Genomic DNA, 20,287 nt, shown 5'->3' with positions numbered 1-20,287 from the left:
ATGTGCATTCACTGTCACTGAACCAGAACCTGGTCCTTTAAATTTTATTTGGATTGTATGGGGCTTCTTTCATTCACTCGTCGATCCAAAAAACCCTCTTGCCTGCCTTTTCTTTCTCTCTCGTCTCACCAGCACACTCACTCACGTCCTGCTGGAGGAGGTCAGTTTTTGCCAACTAAAAAACTGAATTGAATTCAATTTAAATTAAAATTTGGATTAAATTTAATTACATTTTTTTCTCTCACCCCCCACTCCCATGTAATCTGTTCAAGGCATTAGCAATTAATCAAACTCTCTCACTGAGGAAGCATAATGTCAGAGACTGAAACGCAGTTGTGAGGGCTGCATCATACTTAATTTTCTAACACACATCCTTCTTTCAACTGCCACTAATAGTTTGCACCGACAGCACTTTGTGGTGCGTCAAACAAACTGCTGATTGTGAAAACGGTTTGATTTTTCGAGTATGTGAAGACGCAGGCAGATCTGACGACCTGTTACACCAAATCATTCAGGCCTGATAACGCCAGTCGGATTATAAAATATGATGCATTGTTATAGACTAAACTACCCAACGGCATGTAAAGCATTATATATCTGCTTCAGCTCAACCGACTGCAACATTAAAGTACTGCTTACATATTAACAACAATACATAATTATGAATCAATAATATAATAATATAACACTGACAGGCGCAGTAGTGGAATTTAACTGAGTACATTTACTCAAGTACTGGGCTTAAGTACAATTCTGAGGTAGTTGTACTTTAATTGAGTAGTTTCAATTTTTGCTGCTTTTTAAAGTTTTACTTTTTAAATGCTGGTTCCATGTTCACGCATACATTCTAAGTGAGTACTTTTTCCACCAGTGGACAGGAGCCAGACGGCATGATGAGTACTTTTACATTAGTACACTTTAAGTACTTTTTTTTTTTTTTGCTTTTGTACCTCAAAAGTAACATTTGAGTGCAGGACTCTTCAAGTGAACATCCAAAGGTTATTATTAATTATTATAACGTGATTATATGAATTATCATACATTACACAAGACAATGCCAGTGGAATGTCTCGCAACTGCCACTCCCAACCTTTCCTTGTAAGGGAGTATTTTTTACACATTGTTATTTCTGAGCACTGCTTGCAACCCTGCTCTGAAACCTCTCACATTATGTTGAAGCGGTTTAAAAACGTTCCCTACACCACTCTGGCCCCTGCTGTTCGCTGGGAGTCATTGCAGCGCCGTGTTGTCCAGCAGTTGTAGTACCGCGCTGTGGCCGCTGGGCGGCAGGCGACGTCGACTGGTTGTCTGCAAGCAAAGATGGCGGTGCGGAAGAAAGACGGCGGCCCGAATGTAAAATATTTCGAAGCGTCTGATACCGTCTCTCAGTTTGATAATGTCCGCGTCTGGCTGGGAAAGAATTACAAAAAGGTACCGAGCGCATGTTTCGTAACCATACACACGGAGCATGCATTTTCACCCCGAAATGTGGGCACTTACCCGCTGGGCAGAGGCAGTGACAAAGAGAGGAGGGAGGGTGCTGCTGAGCGTCCAGCTGTTTGATTCACACGAGCCGGGATACAAAAGGATGCTGAGCCAACAGCTGCAACAGATGCAGACGCGAATGGCGGCATCACTGTACGTTATTGTAGCGAAACCGACCCAAAAGCAGCACACAGTCTCACCTGTGTGGATGATTTTTTTTTTTAAGGGGGTGACCGCCAGCTAGCGGGCTAGTTAGCTAATGGGCTAACGGTAATGCAGCCCAGATCCAGATGTTGGCTCTGTGTGGCGCGCCGCGCTGATTGAAGCCACGGCCCTTCTGGTAGAACACTGAGCGGCGTGCCGGTGTTTGGACACGTTGATGTCACAAAACACAGTATTTCTCCAGAAATACGCCAATAATCATAATGATGAAACGGAGGATTTTCATGAATTCACCCCCCACATCACATATCGCATTACGGCACTGTCTCACTCTCTCAGTGGTAAAACTGAAAGCTGTGAAACTTCCACCGGCACACAGCAGCTAACAGCACACCGTGTCTTCGTGTGTCTGTTGTCCCCCTCCGTGGCTCCGCTCTGAGTGCCCCTCTGTGTTGTTGTTGTTGTCCTCTCAGTACATCCAGGCCGAGCCCCCCACCAACAAGTCTCTGTCCAGCCTGGTGGTCCAGCTGCTCCAGTTCCAGGAGGAGGTGTTCGGTCGACATGTCAGCAACCCTCCGCTCACCAAACTGCCGGTATATCTCCCTTTAGCCCTCTTAATGTGTCTTATTCGCACACATATTGTACATATCGCTTTACTCCAGTGAGACCCCCTGCAACTGCTGGTTTTTTTTTTGTTTTTTTTTTTGTCTGCAGATGAAGTGTTTTCTGGACTTCAAGTCAGGGGGGGCTCTCTGCCACATCCTGGCTGCTGCCTACAAGTTCAAGAGCGACCAAGGATGGTAAGACTTTCTTTCCAGCTGGTTTAAATGCTCGATAAACAGACAAAGTAAAAATAAATGGTGCAGTTACCTAGAATTACAGTGCTCAGTTGGATTTTGGCTATGTTACCGTTTCGTGTGTAACTCCAGTCTAATTTCCTGGTAGGCGCAGGTTTGACTTCCAGAATCCGTCAAGGATGGACCGAAATGTGGAGATGTTCATGACCATTGAGAAGTCGTTAGTGCAGGTGAGTTTGCCTGAGTGCTTTTATTTGTGCATGACTATTTTGCAAATGAATCGTGCAGTTATGGAGCTTGTTTTATATATTTTTTCATATTTTTCATATATCACAGGCATTCAGACCTGGCTTCATTCGACAAAATGTAACAATCTTCGTAAACCCACAATTCCCAGTATTTGCTAAAATCACTGGTGTTTTTTTATGCGATTAACTTTGAGCTCCAGCAGGAGTCAGTTTTTTTTTTCCTGCTGCAGGCACCAGAGCTAAATGCTGTCTCTTTGAGAGGTTACACGTCTCCTCTTGTTACATCAAATTTGTGACGTGTCTGAGAATCAGGCTGCTTGAGCTTTACAGATAGAAATAATGAAGGGCCCCCTGTCATGTGACTTGACCAGTAATCCTACTTAATCAGCCCTGCAGTTACTCCACAAGATCCTCCAGCTCTCCTGATCTGATGAGCTCAACAGCACATAGCACTGACAGATTTCTTATTTTAATGATATGAAATAGGATATATATGCATTCATATATATTTTCCTGCACATATGAATTTAAGCTTGTGAATGTCTTAGTTGAATTAATTCACACATCTGCTGCATTTCTTCATTTCAGAACAACTGCCTGAGTAGACCTGTGATCTACCTGAGCCCTGACATAGAACCAAAACTCCTCGGGAAACTGAAAGACATCATCAAAAGACATCAGGTATGTTTTTTGTTTTGTTTAGTTTATTTTTCTTCTGTTAAAAGGGATCCTGTATCAGGATATTAGACAGAAGTGTTACTCCTCTCTTAGTTAGGTTTAAAAAGGATTTTTGTGTTTTGATGCTTAAATCCACGTTTCCTTGTGTCGTCCCCAGTAAAGCAGAGATATTAGGCTTTCTTTTTCAGACCATATCCCAACTGTATGAACATCTTTTGCAGGGCTCAGTGACAGAGGACAAGGCCTCCAGCTCCCACGTTGTTGTGCCTATTCCTAGCAGTCTGGAGGAAGGTGAGGCTTTGAGTGTTGTGTTTAAGCACAGCACGTTGTATTTGTTGTGAATTCTGCTGCACTGATTGGCTTTGTGCTAATATAATTTTCTCCTATTGTGTCCAGAGGAGTGGGTACGTCCCGTGATGAAGAGAGATAAGCAAGTGCTGCTCCACTGGGGATATTTTCCCGACAGGTCTGTTCTGAGTTGATGCTCAGTCACACAGCAGCAGTAGAATGATATGAACACCACATGACATTATATACTCAATTGAGAACTGTTGCCTGCTCCTGTTGTGGAAGCGTAACACAGTTCCCACACAGTAGAGTGTATATGCTATTCCTGTTTTCTTGGAGCTTTGTCTTGCCTTGTTTTCTGTAAACTTAGCCTACGCGTTACTCTCCCTAAGGTCTTTTTACAAGCTCAAAATTGTAATCTTTCCCATGGCTTATCCTTTGACCTTGCCCCTCTCATTGTATAGTTATGATACCTGGATTCCAGCCAGTGAGATTGAGGCTGCTGTGGAGGATCCTCCCAGCCCAGAAAAGCCCAGGAAGGTACTGCATTTTTTGTCATACTATGTTTAGCACGTTGGTAAAAAATCTGCCCAGCCCTTTATTAAGCTTAAATGATTATCGGAATGAGTAATATATGCAAATTGAAGCTGTTGTTTTTTATGGGTGCATATTTGGAAAACATCTTTAAATTTGCTAGAATCAAAAATAAACATCTTGTACTTTTCCGGACAACTTGAGTCTATAATAATAAAAGCTAATTTTATTCATCTCACCTTTCTTAATTATACAAACCTGTCAGGGGACTGTGTATACTGAGCTGATAGCGCCGTGTTTGGGCATTGTTACTCATTTCATATTTTTCTCTCTGTGCGAAACATACAAGAATGAAGTGCTGCTCCAAATTGGCGTTTGAAGAAACAGAGCTGAACTCAAATTCAAAGCGGCATCAGAAGCTCTTATTGTGTATCCAGAGCGTTACTCGCTGAAGGCGTTCAGCGCTCACTAGGACATGATAGTAAGAGCAGTGAAGCATTCAATTTTTCTGAGCAGCATTCACAAAATAATGTACACACTGGGTTAGTTTACTATCAAACCTGCATAGCGTTAAATTGTACCTGTTAAAATTTAACACAGACACTGGTGGTGTTTTTTAAAAACACATAGATATTCTAGTTTGCATCTGCGTGCAGCTCTGCTTGGGTAAACTGTAGGACGAGTTGGTGACATTTCACTCAAGCGGTTGACATGCTTACTGAAAATGTTTCAATATTTTGCATACACCATGCGGCCTTTCTTCACAGGTCCATGCCAAGTGGATTTTAGACCTGGACCAGTATAACGAGTGGATGAATGAAGAGGACTATGAGGTGGGTGAAGGCTGCCCTAAGAGGAAGAGGATCTCTGCCAAGACCCTGACAGATGAGGTGACCACACCTGATGAGCGGAGAGACAAGAAGCCCGGCAGTGCCAAGAAGAGGAAGCGCTCGCCGTCGCCCTCCCCCACCCCTCCGCCTCAGGAAAGCAAGAAGAAGAACACTAAGAAAGGGTTTGTGACCAGACCTGTCTTGATGCACAGAAATTTAACAATGATGTGCTGCTTGAGGTGTAGCATATAGTGGTATCAGAGAAGTTACACAATATAGTAAAATACTGCCCTTTGTATGTGTGCTGACAGACCAACAACTCCGTACACCAAGTCTAAACGGGGCCAGAGGGAGGAGGAACAGGAGGATCTCAGTAAGGACCTAGATGAAGCGTCACCTGTTCCAGCATCTGAAGAGGGAAACCCAGCTAAGACAAGTACAAAAGGCCACATGTGTGCAAAATATAAAACAAAAAATAGCCGTAGAAGCAACTCTAACAATGGATGACCATTAACATTAATCACAGTTGTCATCTTTTAAAGCTGTACAGTAGCCGCTGGCTGTCACTCGCTGACAATATACTTTATTTTTGCAGATAACACCAAAAAGGACTGTGATTCAACTCCAGTCAAGGGGGGAACGGATATGGGTGAGCAGAGAGTTTATGTGTCTCCAACAACATGGCCACCTGTAACTACTTTTAAAAGAAAAAGCTCCCACTCTGTTAAAGCAAGTGAAGCAGTGACCAAATCACCACTATATCTCTCTGCTCATCTGTATTATATTCACTTACCCTTCTTTTCTGACTTTAACAGATGAGCAAGAGGATGAGTCCATGGAAACAACAGGCAAGGTAACGTACTTTGTAAATGTGCAAGAAAATATTACGGTGAGGATAGTAAATCCATATATCATCTTGAGTGTTGAGTGTATGTGTGTGTGTTTAAACAGGAGGAGGAGGAAGGCTCGCCAAGTGTGAAGGGTGAACCAGTGAAAGGCTCAGACCTTCATGAGGACAATGTGACTGAGCAAACCCACCACATCATCATCCCAAGCTACGCTGCCTGGTTTGACTACAACAGGTAAGATTATCTAATTTTGTTGTTGTTCTTGTTGTTTTTCTTTGTTTTTTAATTTTTTTCCACACTTTTGACAGTAATCGTATTTCAAAGACCTCAGTAGTCTGTTTGTAAAATTGTGCAAAAATAAAAACTGAGGCCTAAAGTGTGAACTCAGCTGTCATCATTTTTGGTCGAAAAGAAAACCAATTGGAGATTTTTGAGGCGACTCAGAAAGTCAAAAATGAATCGTCCAGATTTAATAGAGCTGTCAGTCCTCACACTGTCATTATTGTTCTTCCTCCAGTGTTCATGCCATTGAGCGCAGAGCCCTGCCAGAGTTTTTCAATGGAAAGAACAAATCCAAAACGCCTGAGATGTAAGTATGTGATCAGTACACAACACAATATTTGATGTTTTTAATACAAGTATTTATCTGATGCACATTTACAAAAGCAATCACATATGCCACAACAATAAGTCCCAGTTGTTATATCTAATTTTTCTGTCTACTTCTATCGTTGGGCAGTTACCTGGCATACAGGAACTTCATGATTGACACCTACCGACTCAACCCCCAGGAGTACCTGACCTCCACCGCCTGCCGGAGGAACTTGGCAGGAGATGTGTGTGCAATCATGAGGTAGGTGGAGGCTCAATGTGACGGACATAATCAGTCAATCCAGAGTTTTGACTGTCTGTATCTACACAGTTGCATGTTTAAGTCAAACTGTTTCTGTGAGGAACACTCTGTGATTCTTCTCTCGCAGAGTCCACGCCTTCCTGGAGCAGTGGGGTCTGATCAACTACCAAGTGGACTCTGAGAGCCGGCCCACACCCATGGGTCCTCCCCCCACCTCTCACTTCCATGTCCTGGCAGACACTCCATCCAGTTTGGTGCCCCTGCAACCCAAGACATCCCAGGTCCATATACACTCACACATACACGCACATATAGACACGTGCACGCAGGTTCCAGGTATTTTACATTTGTCGCTCTCTCACCATGTACCTGTAGACCCCTGCCACCCAGCAGATGATGTCTTTCCCAGATAAAGTGAAGGAGAAACCGGCAGATCTGCAAAACTTTGGGCTGCGGACTGACATGTACAGCAAGAAGACTGGCTCCGCAAAGGTACAAGTCCAAGACGACTGTTGTTGTAATTTATTTATTTTACTGTATTTTCTCTGGTTTTTCAAATTAATAAAGCGGTGGTGATGTTTTTGTGTGCAGAGCAAGAGCGCAGCGAGTTCCATGAGGGAGTGGACAGAGCAAGAAACACTACTACTACTTGAGGTACAAACAGTCCTTAAAATCAACACCGTGACAGTGAAACAATGGTGCCAACATAAACACGAAATGTACGAAACTAGTCGTAATAATACCTTAGTAAAAAAAAAAGAACATGAAAATGCGGAGCTAAATGTAGTCCTCACTTTCCTCAGGGCTTGGAGATGTACAAGGATGACTGGAACAAAGTGTCAGAACATGTGGGCAGCCGTACGCAGGATGAGTGTATCCTGCACTTCCTGCGGCTGCCCATTGAAGACCCCTACTTGGAGGACAGCTCCTCGTCCCTGGGGCCACTGGCCTACCAGCCGATACCTTTCAGCCAAGCTGGAAACCCTGTCATGAGCACGGTGGCCTTCCTCGCCTCTGTCGTCGACCCACGCGTGGCCTCAGCTGCAGCCAAATCTGCTCTAGGTGAGAAGTGGCTTATTTTGAAGTTACTCTGCTGTACAGACGACGAAAAACAGTCCAGTAAAATTATTTACAGCCACATGATAAGTTGCTCCTTCTGAAGGCACAGTATGGTAATGAGCTCATAGCTTGTACTTTGTTTCAGATAAACGTGTGAAGTTGCCTCAATAGTTTTAGGCAATTTCCTTAATTGTGCCCTGGGCACATTAATCAGTAACTGATAAATTGTAGAAAGCTTATGAAATACAAAATGTTTTTCCATCATGAAATCTTTATTCAACCATTTGTCATGGGTTAGTGGAAATTCTACAGAATGCAAAAATTATAGAGGACACAAATTTAGACTAGGCACCATATTGTACCATTTCATTGTATTATGAAAAGGGCTGTAGCCAACAAAGGCCTGTATCGAGAAAAAAAGTTACCCCAGTGTCTTGAAAAAAAGGGCTTTTGTTACTTTGATTGCTCATTGTATGCACAAATTACTCTTGAGCAATCATATTCCTGAAGTTGATAAACCGATAACGGATTTATCGTTAAAACGCTTAAATCCACGATTTCACAATCTGTCTCTGCCTCTCAGAGGAGTTCTCTCGTATGAAAGAGGAGGTTCCTGCGGCTCTGGTCGAGGCTCATGTGCGGCGAGTGGAGGAGGCGGCGAGGGTCAGCGGCCGCCAGGACCCTCTGTACGGCCTGGAGGGTAGCGGCATTGCAGGCACTGGCCTGGAGGAGGGAGACAGACCTGGTAGGATGGACACACGCACACAACATGCAAAATTGCGAGAGACAGCTTCTAACTTGTCTTCTGTCTTGGACTCTAGATGAAAACACTGATGAAAGCAAGAATGAAAGCCAATCAAGTGAAGAGAAGAGAGAGGCCAAGGTATGACGCTTATTCATTGTACTACATAACGTTTCTAATTTGTCATATTTCTGCAGATGCATTGCTGCGAGACTCATCGTGCTGTCTTTACTTCCCCACACAGGACAGCAAAGATGGAGCGATTGAGGAAGAGGAAAAGCAGGCAGAGAATGGGAAGAAGGAAGAAGAGAGAGGAAGAGAACCTGAAGCAGAGAGGGAGGCGGACAAAACGGAGTCAGAGATGGGTGCGAAAGTGCATGTCTCCCAGACACAGGAAATACTGTGCTCTGTCAAAGGTGAAGAAACTTAAAGGTTTTTTCTTCTCTCAGGCGATGGGGAGAAGGAGAAGGAGGGAAAAGAGGGAACAGAGGAAGGACAGAGAGAAGGAGAAAGTGAGGGAGAAAGGAAGGCCAAGGTGGAGCGTGATGTTGGAGAGGGGAACCTGGCCACTGCGGCTGCGTCTGCACTCGCTGCTGCTGCTGTCAAAGCCAAGGTAAAGTTAATTCTCGCAAGGGGAAAAACAAGGGGATGAAGGATACAGCGGGTGGCGCTGTATCCTTCATCCCCTTGTTTTGTTTTTTTTAACATTTTCTCTCACTTTGGTTTCACCGTCACTTTCTTCACAGCACCTGGCTGCAGTTGAAGAGAGGAAGATCAAATCTCTTGTGGCTCTGCTGGTGGAAACCCAAATGAAGAAGCTGGAGATCAAACTGCGACACTTTGAAGAACTGGAAACCATCATGGACAGAGAGAGGGAGGCTGTGAGTGAGGGGTTCTGGGATATGCACCATCAACAGACAGTAGTCAACCTAATTAAAGTATTAATCCTTTAATGTATTTCTGTGTGTGTGTGTGTGTGTAGTTGGAGTACCAGCGGCAGCAGCTGCTAGCTGACCGTCAGTCTTTCCACATGGAGCAGTTGAAATACGCTGAGATGAGGGCTCGCCAGCAGCACTTCCAGCAGATTCAGCACCAGCAACACAGCCAGGCGGGGGGCCCTCATTCCAACCAGGTGGCCTCAGGCCCGCCACCCCAGGGCCTGGCAGCAACTCAGCAAGCTCCCAGCACGCCAGCACCGCAGCCGGCCGCCAGCCCCGCGCCTCCAGCCTCTTCCGCCCCGGCTCCTGAGTCCCAGCCACCTCAGGGCACTCACACCTCGCCCCCCTGCCCCCCAACCCAGGCCCCGGCTACCCACTCCAGCTCCAGCACTACAACTGTTCTTCATGGTGAGTGCAGCCTCACTGTCATGACACAGTTCAAAACTTAATAACAGCGTCGCAGCTCTAATGTGTGTTAATGCTGTGATAAAGACAGCATTGTGCTTTCATGTCCTCCTGTATCAGGGTTGTGTCATTACATTTCTTTCTTTATACCTTTAAAAGGTAACACGTCAGACTCATTTGCAGACACTATGTTTTTACTCAATCAAAGAAGCAAATACGCAGAGTTCTTCTTAGTAGAGATATGTTGATATCAGTCCTTTCGACTGAACAGTGAATATTATGACAGCAAATGAAAAAAAAAAAAAACACCACAAGTGACTATCTAATCAAATAGCAAAATGAGACCTGCATGAATCACTGCAGCAATTTTTTTAATACAGGCCATGCATTCATTATTTTTTGTTAGACACAATTTTCTAACTTATTTTTTTGGCTCTCAGATATGAAAAGCCACTATCTAATATTTTTGAAAAAGTATATGATTTTGGGGAGTGTGATAGTACCACCAGGAATGTGGCAGGTGTTTTGGACAGACCTTACAGAAAGACAAACCTCTCCTCTCTGAGCATTGTGCATTACTGCAGAACCGTTGTTTTTTACGCAGTTTCATTAGTCTCATGTAAGTATATAAAGTCAGTCATTTACACAAACCCCTGTCAACTTGCTGTAGGACAACACAGACTGTTAGTGAGTCTATTTGTGTTCTTTGTCTTGTTCACAAAAATTCAACCTCAGCTCCCCCTAACAGGACCTATGGCTTATATTGTAAAACCTGGCAGCTCTTCATTGTAGAGATTTTAACATTTTTTTAAACTTCTCACCTCTTTCATCTCCTCACAGAGCCCAACGCCCCTCTCTCCGGGGAAACACTCCACCCCCCGGCTCCAGTCCCTCCTCCACAGTGAGTGATCAATAAATGGCCTGAGAATCTGAATGACTCTGACCACTTTGAATCCTGCCTGTATCATCTGACATGAAGAAGTCATAAACCGAAGGAACAGACCACATTTTACATTTTCACCTTTTTTTTTTTTCTTTTTTTTTTTTCAACAGGACAATTGATTTGAGAAAGAAAAACAGTAACGTCTTAATCAGACCTCTTCTACTTTGACTGATCTGTTGAAAAAAAAAACCACAAAGTCCTTTTCAAATTGAATCAGCCAATGAAGAAAATTGGTTTTCAGACAGAAGCTGTTCATCCTGTGTGGTCGATTGGACAGCAGCATCTCACTTCATTACTTTAAGCTTAACACCAGAGATCTGGTAAATGAAGAGGGTCTTACCAACATGCTGGCACTCAAGGAGAAGAAGAGAAAAGACTCATCTTGTGTTTTCAGTGTTTTGGAAATTGTTGCATTTATTTTCCTGCAACAGTTTATCACAGCTTGTGAAGTCTCTCCAGAGCCCCCCTTCCGTACTGTAGGTACTAATTAAAATATATGTAAGAAGAAAATGCACTTTTAATATGTTTCCCTAGGTCTCACTGAAAGACTTGAAGCATCCATGAAATTGAACTTTAGCACTTATATCTTCCTTTGTCTTAAATACTTTTTCATAATGAAGGTTTTGGAAACTTGATTGGGAGTATTACTTTTTTCTCTATATTTTTTATTTGTATTACATGGACAACGGTCACTACAAATTATGGCCTGAAGGTCACATGTCTAAAAACCAGTGTCTCTCAAGAGCAAAGTCTGTAATGAATGAAAAACGTTCATATCAGAAGCCAGTTTGAGAATTACATTAAGTTTGTTTGGATGCAGTTGGAAAATATGTACTGTAAACTGGATTTTCTGTTACAAACACACCTTTTGTTGCCCTATAATGAAAAATATGGGAACTATTTGAAAGTACTGACAGTGTGAGGTCCTGAAAAGACCTCGTTTTAGTTATCTTGATAATGTCCCTTTTCCCTAGTACTTATTAATGTGTCAGTGAGGCGCTTCAGTTTTGCAAATCTAGATGAACAAAAGCATCCAGGTTGTAGTTCTGTGAGGAATGTGGTTTGGTTTAGAAGAAATGGCTGAAGAAGATGGTCTGAGAATAATAATTCTATCAGCGACCACAAATATGTTTATTCACAATTTGACTTTGTGTGAATTGCTAAACCAAAATGTTTTTATAATCATGTTTATCTCACGTTTATTCTGTGAGTTTTATTGTAGTTGCTCGGGAAATGAAGAGTTTCTTTTTTTTTAAGCGGCTTGTTTTTTTGCTGGTGCATTTCAAGTTACAGATGGAGATTTTAATGCTGTCAAAAAACAAGGGAGCTCGCACCTTAAACAGCTGACAATGGAGAATTGTGTCCTTAATATCTGCAACAATATCCTCACTTTTTATCCTATCAATTTTTATATTTTTTACTGTCCGTTTTTCCATCTTCTTTCTTTTATATGTCAACATTGTAACTGTATATTATTACCTTTGTAGCCTATATTTACCCTCTCCACTGTTGTGTATGATTCAGACAGGTCTTTTGGATCCGTCTGAGACGTGACTGTGGGCATGTGTGTATGTGAACGCATGCCATTAAGATCTGTAAACCATATTACCGTTCAGCTTTATTTTCAGTGCCATTTGTTGTGTGTTACCGAGTTTGAAGGATTTTTAAAAAAAATGCTTCGTTCTGTACACGGCACATCACATCAGTGTCATGAAATATAATCCAGTCAGATGGTGAAACTTTACAGTTAATATCCGTCAAGCCAGTATTGCAGTCCTCGCCGCAGCTGTGAGCATAAATGGACTTCTTTTATCTGTGTTATTACTACATTGTGTGGATTTTGTGATATGAAATAAGTGTCTGTTCAGTTTCTGTATGTTTTTCACTATGCTGAAGGTAGCAGCAATTGCATTGATTATTATACAGTAGACATCAATTTTTCCTCAGTAAATCATCGCATTAGTGCTGACAGTTACTCTGGCAGTTTGTATGGGAAAAAAAAAGGCAAAACAAAAGCGGTTCAGGTTTTAACTACAAAATGTTGGGGGAAAAAATAAAGATGTGAAGAGGAGTTGCTGTGTAGAGTGGTTTGTTCTTTAGTCAGCTGCTTCACACGCTGGTCACACCAATAAAAATCAGACACAAGGAGCTAAATTCATAAGCTAGTTTATCAGTTTGTCAGGGTGCTGAAGAAGAGATTTAAAGATAAATCGAACTTCTGTTGTAATGAAATCTCTCCACTGACCACCAAGTGCAGATGGAGTAGAAGTTAAGACTTAAGATTTGTCAGTAAATGGTACTAATAACATTAATGAATCATGCGTCAGTTTGTGTAAACAGTCCTAAACTCTGACGTCTCAGATTCAGAAATTGGAGCAGCCACTTTAAAAGAAACATTTAAACATCTAATGTTTGTTGTCTTTAACTGATCTTTATACTTCACTTTGGCAAATGAACTGCACTTTGGAAAACGGTCTGAACTTAAGGTCCATTCGCTAGCGTGTTCACGGTGCTACAGCGGGTCAGGATCATGGAAAGCTTAAACATCTAAAGTTCCATGGCAACTTTGCAAACTCAACCACTTGATGTGGACAGCGTGATACAGTGAAAAGCTCCAAGACAAGCGAGTAAGTGGATCTTGAGTTCAGATTGTTTTTTTAATTTTTTTTTCCCAGTGGTGGAGGAAGTATTAAGATCCTCTCTTAAGTAAAAGTACCAAAACAACAATGTTAAAATACTCCATTACAAGTAAAAGTCCTGCAGTCAAAAATGTCCTGAAGTAAAAGTAAAAAAGTATCATCAGCTAAATGAACTGAAGTATCAGCAGTAAAAGTAGTGGTTGTGCAGTAAAATGTCCTGTGACCGATATATTATTATTATTATTATCCAACGTTATTCGAGAGTTCATACTGATAGATTTCCCTCTGAAATGCAGTGAAGTATTAATTTGGAGAAAATAAGTACCAAGTACTCTAAACTGTACTTAAGTACTTGAATACATGTACTTAGTTACATTCCACCACTTTTTAAAATAGTTTTTGCCTACCACACTTGCTGGCAAATGCTTTCACTAGCTGTTAGATGTCTGCTACTTATTACTGACTTAATCTTCATGATTCATGTCACTATATTTACAAATTGGCTTTTATATTTACTTTATCTCATTTTTGTTTGGTCTATAGACAATACAATTAGGAATTCTTCGTGTGTTCTTTCAATTTTTGTTGAATATGTAGTTGGCTCTGTGTTGTTTTCCCCTTCCGCTTTTATCTTCCTTTGACGTAAAACCCAATGTCTTGCATTTGAGACATAATTTATGATTATTACCATCATCTATATTTAAAATACATTTTTCAATATTTTTCTAATATTTTCAAGTTTTCCTAATATACTAGTGATAAATATATTTTCAGATTTTATTCTCTGCTGGGATTATTTTTTTTAGATATTTAACTTACATATATATATATATTTCTAAGATTTTCTTGATTTTTCTAATATTTCTAGAATGTTTTAACAATGTGTTTTAAATATTTTACTGATAATTACATTCATCTAATATTTCTCTATAATTTTCAATTGTTTTACTTTGTTATTGATATTGTAAGTGTAATATCCATAAAGAGATATTTAAGCACAGACTTACAGGCTAAAAGACACTTTGTAGACCAGGATTTTTATTCAATACTGTTAAGTGTAACATGTCACATTATTATTATTATAACAACAAAAAAAAAAAAAAAAAAAAAGGTCGATAAGACTGACAAGGGGTTGATTGACAAAGATGACAAAGGTTAAATCATCGAGGGAATATTACTGCCGATTGTGCCTGCGAGGCTGAATAATGTTTGGAAAAAGAGATGAAAGGGTCTCGTCACATTATCACATTAGACAGAAAAGGCACTTTTGAAATAAAATGAAGACGTCTAAATAAACAAAATACAGACTTGTTGAAGGTAGGATGACATGGATGGAAGGGCTAGAAGAGACAGTACAAAAATATTTAGGAATAAAATTAAAGTTGGAAGTGTGTGTCTGAACTTCTCAACCGCTCATCACCATCCGGACAAGCTCTGTCAGGAGAGAGAAACACAACATCAGAATTAAGCGTGAGGCGTGTGAGATAAAAGCAGGAACAAGCTCAGCATGCAAAATCTGTCAGCGGGAATACGAGCTCTCTCCTCGCCAGCCACAATCAGAAGCTCTACTTAGTGTGCGGCCTGATACACGTTATTAAAAAATGAAAAACAAACGGAAAAAAGAAAGAAAGAACAGGAGCTTCTGACATAAATATGAAGGTGTAGAAGGTGAGCGCGGAGCTGGAGGTGGCAACTGAACATGGTTAGGCTTGTAGTATTTTAGTTCATTGTATTTTCACCGTTTCACTTTTCGTGCACCTAGCGTCTTGAAGGCCTTTTATTCTTTCAAAACACTCTGGGTGGTGATCATCAGAAACCTGCAGAGATGCTACATGCAGGCTACAGCCAGGGGAGGCAAAGGAGCACTGCAGGAGAGAAAGGTTAAAGTTCAGAGAACATAACTATTGCTCAGAGGCCACTGAATATGAATGCATTTCTGACGGACTCTGTGTAGTCTCGTCCATTTACTGTTCTGGTTATTGTGTCATTTTGTCTTTTATTCCTTTGGCTCTAAGTTTTAGCATGACACAGTGAGTGAGGGACTCTAGCTGACTTACACCGCTGCTGCTGCAACTACACCAGACATCTTTTGGGTATAAGAAGCTTAGTACAACTGCTTCACTGCACTGCCACTGCGTGTTAAGACGTGTACAAGCTGTCTGTCTCTCTTCTGCACTCACTGGATGAAAAGAGGCCCCTGTGCAGTGGTGACTTTCTGAGCTGTTCTACATCATCAACAGGGCGGAGGGCTTCCAGGGGTTTGCTCAAACCTTCTGGTCAGCCGGACATGATGTGATGGACAAAGACTGTGGAATGGGAACACTGAGACACTGAGCGTGCGACACAAAGACACTCTCGTTGTTTTGTGTCACATATTTTCACGTGGTAAATTGCACAGTACAGTACTTGATATAGTAGTCTGGTTTTGTTGTTTAGATGAGAGATATTTGTGTGGTTTTACCTTCATAGTTAATGCAGCCATTGGCGTCTTCATGTCCCGCTAAAAGAGTCTCCACCTCCTCCTCTGTCATTTTTTCACCTGGTGGACCAACAAGAATTGTAAACTATTTTCAGGCACAATAAAGACAAGAAGGATTCTCTAACAGAGGAGACAGTAGGCTTGTTTACATCTTCCCTGGCAGAGAGAAGTGCCTGAAGGGATTTTACTTAAGATAAGAGGCACGACAAGAAAACAGAAATGGATCAGCTGTGATTACCTGATGAGGACTAACACTGTGTCTTGCAGATAATTGAGGTCTTACCTAGTGTGGTGAGGACATGACGCAGCTCTGCTCCCATCACTGTACCATTTCCCTCCTTGTCAAACACTCGCAGGCCCTCTACGATGTCCTCAAAGGAGCCCTGGTCCTTGTTCTTAGCAATGGCTTGAAGCATGGGCAGGAACTGTTCAAAATCCAGCATCTTGTGGTTCATCTCTGCAGGTGAATTAATGAGAAATGGAAACAGAAGAGTAAAGTCACATATAGATTTTTTTTTTTTTTAAAAACACCCCCAGAACTGTAACGAATTGGAGCAGATTCGTATCGATGTCAGGAGGCTTGGACAGGATTTAGACAGCCTCTCTTCACTCCCAGCAAATTTAATAAATAAAAGTTCAAATGCAGTTTTCATAATATCAAAGCTTTAGGCTGAACGCCCAATCATCAGTGACACGTATAACATAATTGTGACAAGTAGGGATGTGCGTGAACAGTCGACTAAACGATTAAACCTTGCTACCCTCGCTAGTCGGCCAAAGTATTTTGGCAGTATTTTGATCTAGAAAATGAAAAGGTTTTATGTAGGCTGCCTCAGAATAAATTGGCATATAACCACTCGACCGGAGCAATGCTTAGCCACATTTAGCACAGGTATGCGGACGTTAACCTGCAAGGAAAGAAGGCTGCTGGTGCTAGCACTGCAAACGTTAGCCACACCAGACAAACCAATATGACACGCAGTGTTTCCCAGTAATTACCTAGACTGTGGGGGCCCAATAGTCTTATTTGTCCCACCACAGTTTCATAACAAACTGAAAATATTACTCTCTCTCTCTCTCTCTCTCTACCTCTCTCCCGGACACATTGACAATGGACCATGTGTCACAGTCGGACTGGCCACCAGGAGAAATTCTGTGGCTTTATTGAACCATCCGGTGGACTGTTGGGATCCTCCTCCCTCCACCGACACCAACTAGTCAAATAGACTGAATTTAAATTTCCATTCATTCAACAGGGAAATTAGTCATTCGGAACATCCCTAGTGACTAGTAGTTAATAACACGGTGTAGCATTACGAGATGCAGTTTGTGCAGCATGTTCAAACAGTTGTTCAAAAATCATATTTGGTTCAGTTCCGATCCCTCTCTCTATATACTTTTATCCTCCCACCACTCACACAAATAAGCAATGATACCTAGTTGAAAAATTAAGAAAATCTGTTGCATATTTCCACAAATCCTAACCGTAAACCAAAGCGATGATAATGCAGGAGGTTTCATCATTTGAATAGGATGTCAGAGATGCTTACCTTCTAATTTGGGGTTTCCCAGGACTTTGAGCACCTCAGCATTGACAGGGTTCTGTCCAAGGGCCCGCATAACATCACCACACTGGCTGTAGGTGATCTTCCCCTCACCCGTCCGGTCAAACAAAAGGAAGGCCTCCTTGAACTCTAACATAGGGACACAAAGGTGGAGCTCAGGTACAGCTGTACAGTACATTAGCTTAATGAACATTACCTGAGACACAAGGAAAAGCATACACATAACAACAAGAGGCTTACAATCCTCCAACTACTACATGTGTAATTTGATTGAACAAAGTTGTTTGTGGAGTAGAACAGCTGCTCTACCACTGCATACATTGTTTGGACAGTACACACATGCAATTAAGTCTCTGCATCTACAAAGTTGCATGGCAGTTCCTTACAGTGCTGGGTAGGTAGGTATCCTATCAGCTCATACTGTTCTGGTGTCAACATACTGGATCAGAACCCAAAACAAAACTCACTTTTTGCAATTGCATTGGTGAAATTTCATTGTGAGAGCTATTTACTAAAGCCACTAACTGCCCTTGCAATGTAATATAAAGGCCCATATACAGAATATGAAAGGAAAAATTATTCTACAAACAGGAGCAGATTTTGCAATAACCTCCAGGGATGTACACCTTTCCCTGGAAGTAGGGGGAGGACAGATCAATAGTCTTTTTTTCTAATCTCTTCCCTTCCTTCACATTAAGTCTTTTTTGATAATTAAAAGTTTTAATATTTTGGCTCTTGTATTACTTCAGTATCAGATCGGACGCAAACAAACTTTGAAAGAAAAACTGAAATGTACTCTTTAGTTTAAACACATAATCTACCTCATCACTTAAGGCTATTCTTGTCAGTATCAGTGGGTGGGGGTGGGGACTGTTGGAGCAAATACTATCCTTTAAAACACAAAATGTTCCCACTCCTCCAACAAGACTTCTTTCGTGTTAAACAATAACACAAAACATAGCTGGTGTCAAGCATCAGTGTATGCTGTCTATTTTAACAATACGTTGCTGTTATAGTGAGTGTCACAAAAGAATAGTGTCAATGTCCTTTGCCACGACTTTAAGTACACCAGAGAAATTAGGTCTGGGCAAGCACCCTGATCTATACACTGCTCTGCTACACACAAACTGTCTTTATCGTGACTGCCGATGAGTCACACATTGAAGTGTATACTTTGGCATCAGCATGCAAAAACACACCAACATGCTGTATCAAATTACTTTTTTTGCAGGTTAGTACAAGGTTCTGTGGTACTGCTAATGTATTCACACTATATTTGTAAAGTGTAAGTCGTGACAAGCATTGAACACATTCAAATTTAAACCTCATACAAAATGCTCAGTCTAGTTTAGCTCAGTTACCTGCAGGGATCCAGTGGTTTGCAGAGACAAAAGTCGAGCTACAGGGTCAGAATTCATAAAGCTATTTCAAATGATGATCATATATTTACGACTGATCACTGTGCCTCGAAAAATAAGTAAAATAAGACAACTGTAACCATTAAAAGAAGACAATCCCTTTCGCTAATCAGATGTTAACTCACCCATGATCTGGTCCTCTGTGAAGTCAGACTGGTTGAATCAAAGTTAAAATGCAGAGGAGGGTAAGGGTGAGACGAAAAAACAAAAGACACTTACATTAATTTGATTTACAAAAGCTTTGAGTTAATCCTGCAGAAACTCTAACCTTGATATAAGAAAAAGGACTATAGCTAAAGGCTTAACGTTAAAGCAGGCCAGGACAGTTACGCAGCTAGCTTAACGGTAACTAGGTTAGATGTTTTCAAAATCTACAAATGAAGAACACTTTTCATGTACCACGTATCTACTAAAAAAAAAAAAAAAAAAAAAAGACCTATTTCGACATATCAGTCTGGAACAGTCCTTACTTACCATGTCTGTTTTGGGTTATAAGACAGACAGACAGGAGAGGGTCTCGTATCTCCAGCTATGACGAGACCTGCAGCTAGCTCCTGCAGCTAGCTCCGGCTTCTCTACATCCCTGATGATGTCACCGCGGCTTGTATAGCAACAGCCAATCACAGGCCTCCATTCCACAACCGCGTCCCTCGCTGTTTTTATTTGCAGGGGAGCAGCTACAGCCTCAACATACCACACCAACTCCAGTTTTCTGGCTAAATAATATGCAATTATAGTAATGCCGATAATAAAAACATCATATAATAAAATATTCATACTTCAATGAATAATAATTTTAGTATGATAATTGTACGCCCCTCTCGGCATGAGCATAACTGAAAATCTTTAGCCCGATAGTGTGCCCACAGTCTGTGCGATAGAATTTGAAGCAATCTGCAGGAAAAGTGGGTGTCATCAATCTAAAGAACAGAAGGACTAAAAAAAGTGTTTGCAAGCAACAAAAACAATTACTGTTGGCTTTTTTTTCCTATCTTTAAGTTCATGAAATAAAAGTAACACTGCGTTAATGTTTGGAAAAAGGTTTATTTCTAATCTCTGTTTGCTGCAGGGCTTTTATTTAGTTCTTTTCAATTCAAAAATCCAAATATGCAATTTGCCCCGGGGGTGCTCAAACTTTTGCATACAACTGTAAATTTGCTGGGTCATTTCCATCTGTGAGCCCTGCAATACTTACATGACAATTAATAAACAGAGAATACTACAGAATCCATGTCATAGCCTCAAACTGCAGCTCTGTTGATTGAAAAGCAATATCCACTGGTAATTGATTATTTTTCTGACAATATAAAGCCCCCTTTAGGCACTAAAATAGCAAAAATAATTCTATGAACAGTTTTTTAATTATCAATTAACTT

At 41.2% G+C, this 20,287-nt stretch overlaps 2 protein-coding genes across 6 annotated transcripts; one reads left to right on the top strand and one right to left on the bottom strand.

Annotated features, from left to right (window-relative positions):
• The first annotated feature begins 1,320 nt into the window (after nt 1–1,320).
• smarcc2 (SWI/SNF related, matrix associated, actin dependent regulator of chromatin, subfamily c, member 2) lies at nt 1,321–12,863 on the top strand. 2 transcript variants are annotated; one of them, XM_040116168.1, is made up of 26 exons: nt 1,321–1,431; nt 2,121–2,240; nt 2,362–2,447; nt 2,593–2,674; nt 3,281–3,373; nt 3,592–3,661; nt 3,767–3,836; nt 4,123–4,198; nt 4,960–5,204; nt 5,334–5,458; nt 5,618–5,671; nt 5,838–5,875; nt 5,974–6,104; nt 6,388–6,459; nt 6,610–6,723; nt 6,851–7,004; nt 7,099–7,215; nt 7,315–7,377; nt 7,527–7,785; nt 8,366–8,527; nt 8,604–8,665; nt 8,769–8,889; nt 8,974–9,137; nt 9,271–9,405; nt 9,507–9,870; nt 10,708–12,863. In XM_040116168.1, exons 1-26 carry the CDS (start codon nt 1,321–1,323, stop codon nt 10,770–10,772), a joined length of 3,153 nt encoding a protein of 1,050 aa, XP_039972102.1. In that variant the 3' UTR covers nt 10,773–12,863. The 2 variants fall into 2 exon arrangements, with proteins under 2 accessions (XP_039972102.1, XP_039972103.1); XM_040116169.1 differs by lacking the exon at nt 1,321–1,431 and having other exon boundaries at nt 1,925–2,240; nt 2,599–2,674.
• Nucleotides 12,864–14,494: 1,631 nt separating this feature from the next.
• On the bottom strand, nt 14,495–19,530 carry myl6 (myosin, light chain 6, alkali, smooth muscle and non-muscle). 4 transcript variants are annotated; one of them, XR_005706314.1, is made up of 7 exons: nt 19,386–19,530; nt 19,037–19,064; nt 17,479–17,622; nt 16,212–16,385; nt 15,911–15,988; nt 15,630–15,755; nt 14,495–14,883 (listed from the first exon to the last, which is right to left on the bottom strand). XR_005706314.1 is itself a non-coding variant. In XM_040116009.1 (6 exons), exons 1-6 carry the CDS (start codon nt 19,386–19,388, stop codon nt 14,855–14,857), a joined length of 456 nt encoding a protein of 151 aa, XP_039971943.1. In that variant the 5' UTR covers nt 19,389–19,530; the 3' UTR covers nt 14,501–14,854. The 4 variants fall into 4 exon arrangements, 1 of the variants encoding a protein (XP_039971943.1); XR_005706316.1 differs by lacking the exon at nt 15,630–15,755 and adding an exon at nt 15,189–15,314 and having other exon boundaries at nt 14,496–14,883; XR_005706315.1 differs by lacking the exon at nt 14,495–14,883 and adding an exon at nt 15,194–15,314.
• Between the last annotated feature and the right edge of the window lie 757 nt (nt 19,531–20,287).

This window comes from Xiphias gladius, chromosome 21 (genome assembly GCF_016859285.1).
Source record: "Xiphias gladius isolate SHS-SW01 ecotype Sanya breed wild chromosome 21, ASM1685928v1, whole genome shotgun sequence".
In the NCBI taxonomy this organism is placed as follows: Eukaryota; Metazoa; Chordata; class Actinopteri; order Istiophoriformes; family Xiphiidae; genus Xiphias; species Xiphias gladius.
This window is presented reverse-complemented; position numbering and strand designations above follow the sequence as displayed.

What these genes read in the sequence shown, in the direction of transcription:
- smarcc2 (XM_040116168.1), top strand. Translation starts at nt 1,321, where the DNA reads ATGGCGGTGCGGAAGAAAGACGGCGGCCCGAATGTAAAATATTTCGAA. An exon ending in GCCCAGAAAAGCCCAGGAAG is followed by an intron (nt 4,199 to 4,959) that starts GTACTGCATTTT and finishes CTTTCTTCACAG; the next exon opens with GTCCATGCCAAGTGGATTTT. An exon ending in CTGCTGCTGTCAAAGCCAAG is followed by an intron (nt 9,138 to 9,270) that starts GTAAAGTTAATT and finishes CTTTCTTCACAG; the next exon opens with CACCTGGCTGCAGTTGAAGA.
- myl6 (XM_040116009.1), bottom strand. An exon ending in GGGAAACCCCAAATTAGAAG is followed by an intron (nt 16,386 to 17,478) that starts GTAAGCATCTCT and finishes ATTCACCTGCAG; the next exon opens with AGATGAACCACAAGATGCTG. An exon ending in TCATGTCCTCACCACACTAG is followed by an intron (nt 15,989 to 16,211) that starts GTAAGACCTCAA and finishes TTGGTCCACCAG; the next exon opens with GTGAAAAAATGACAGAGGAG.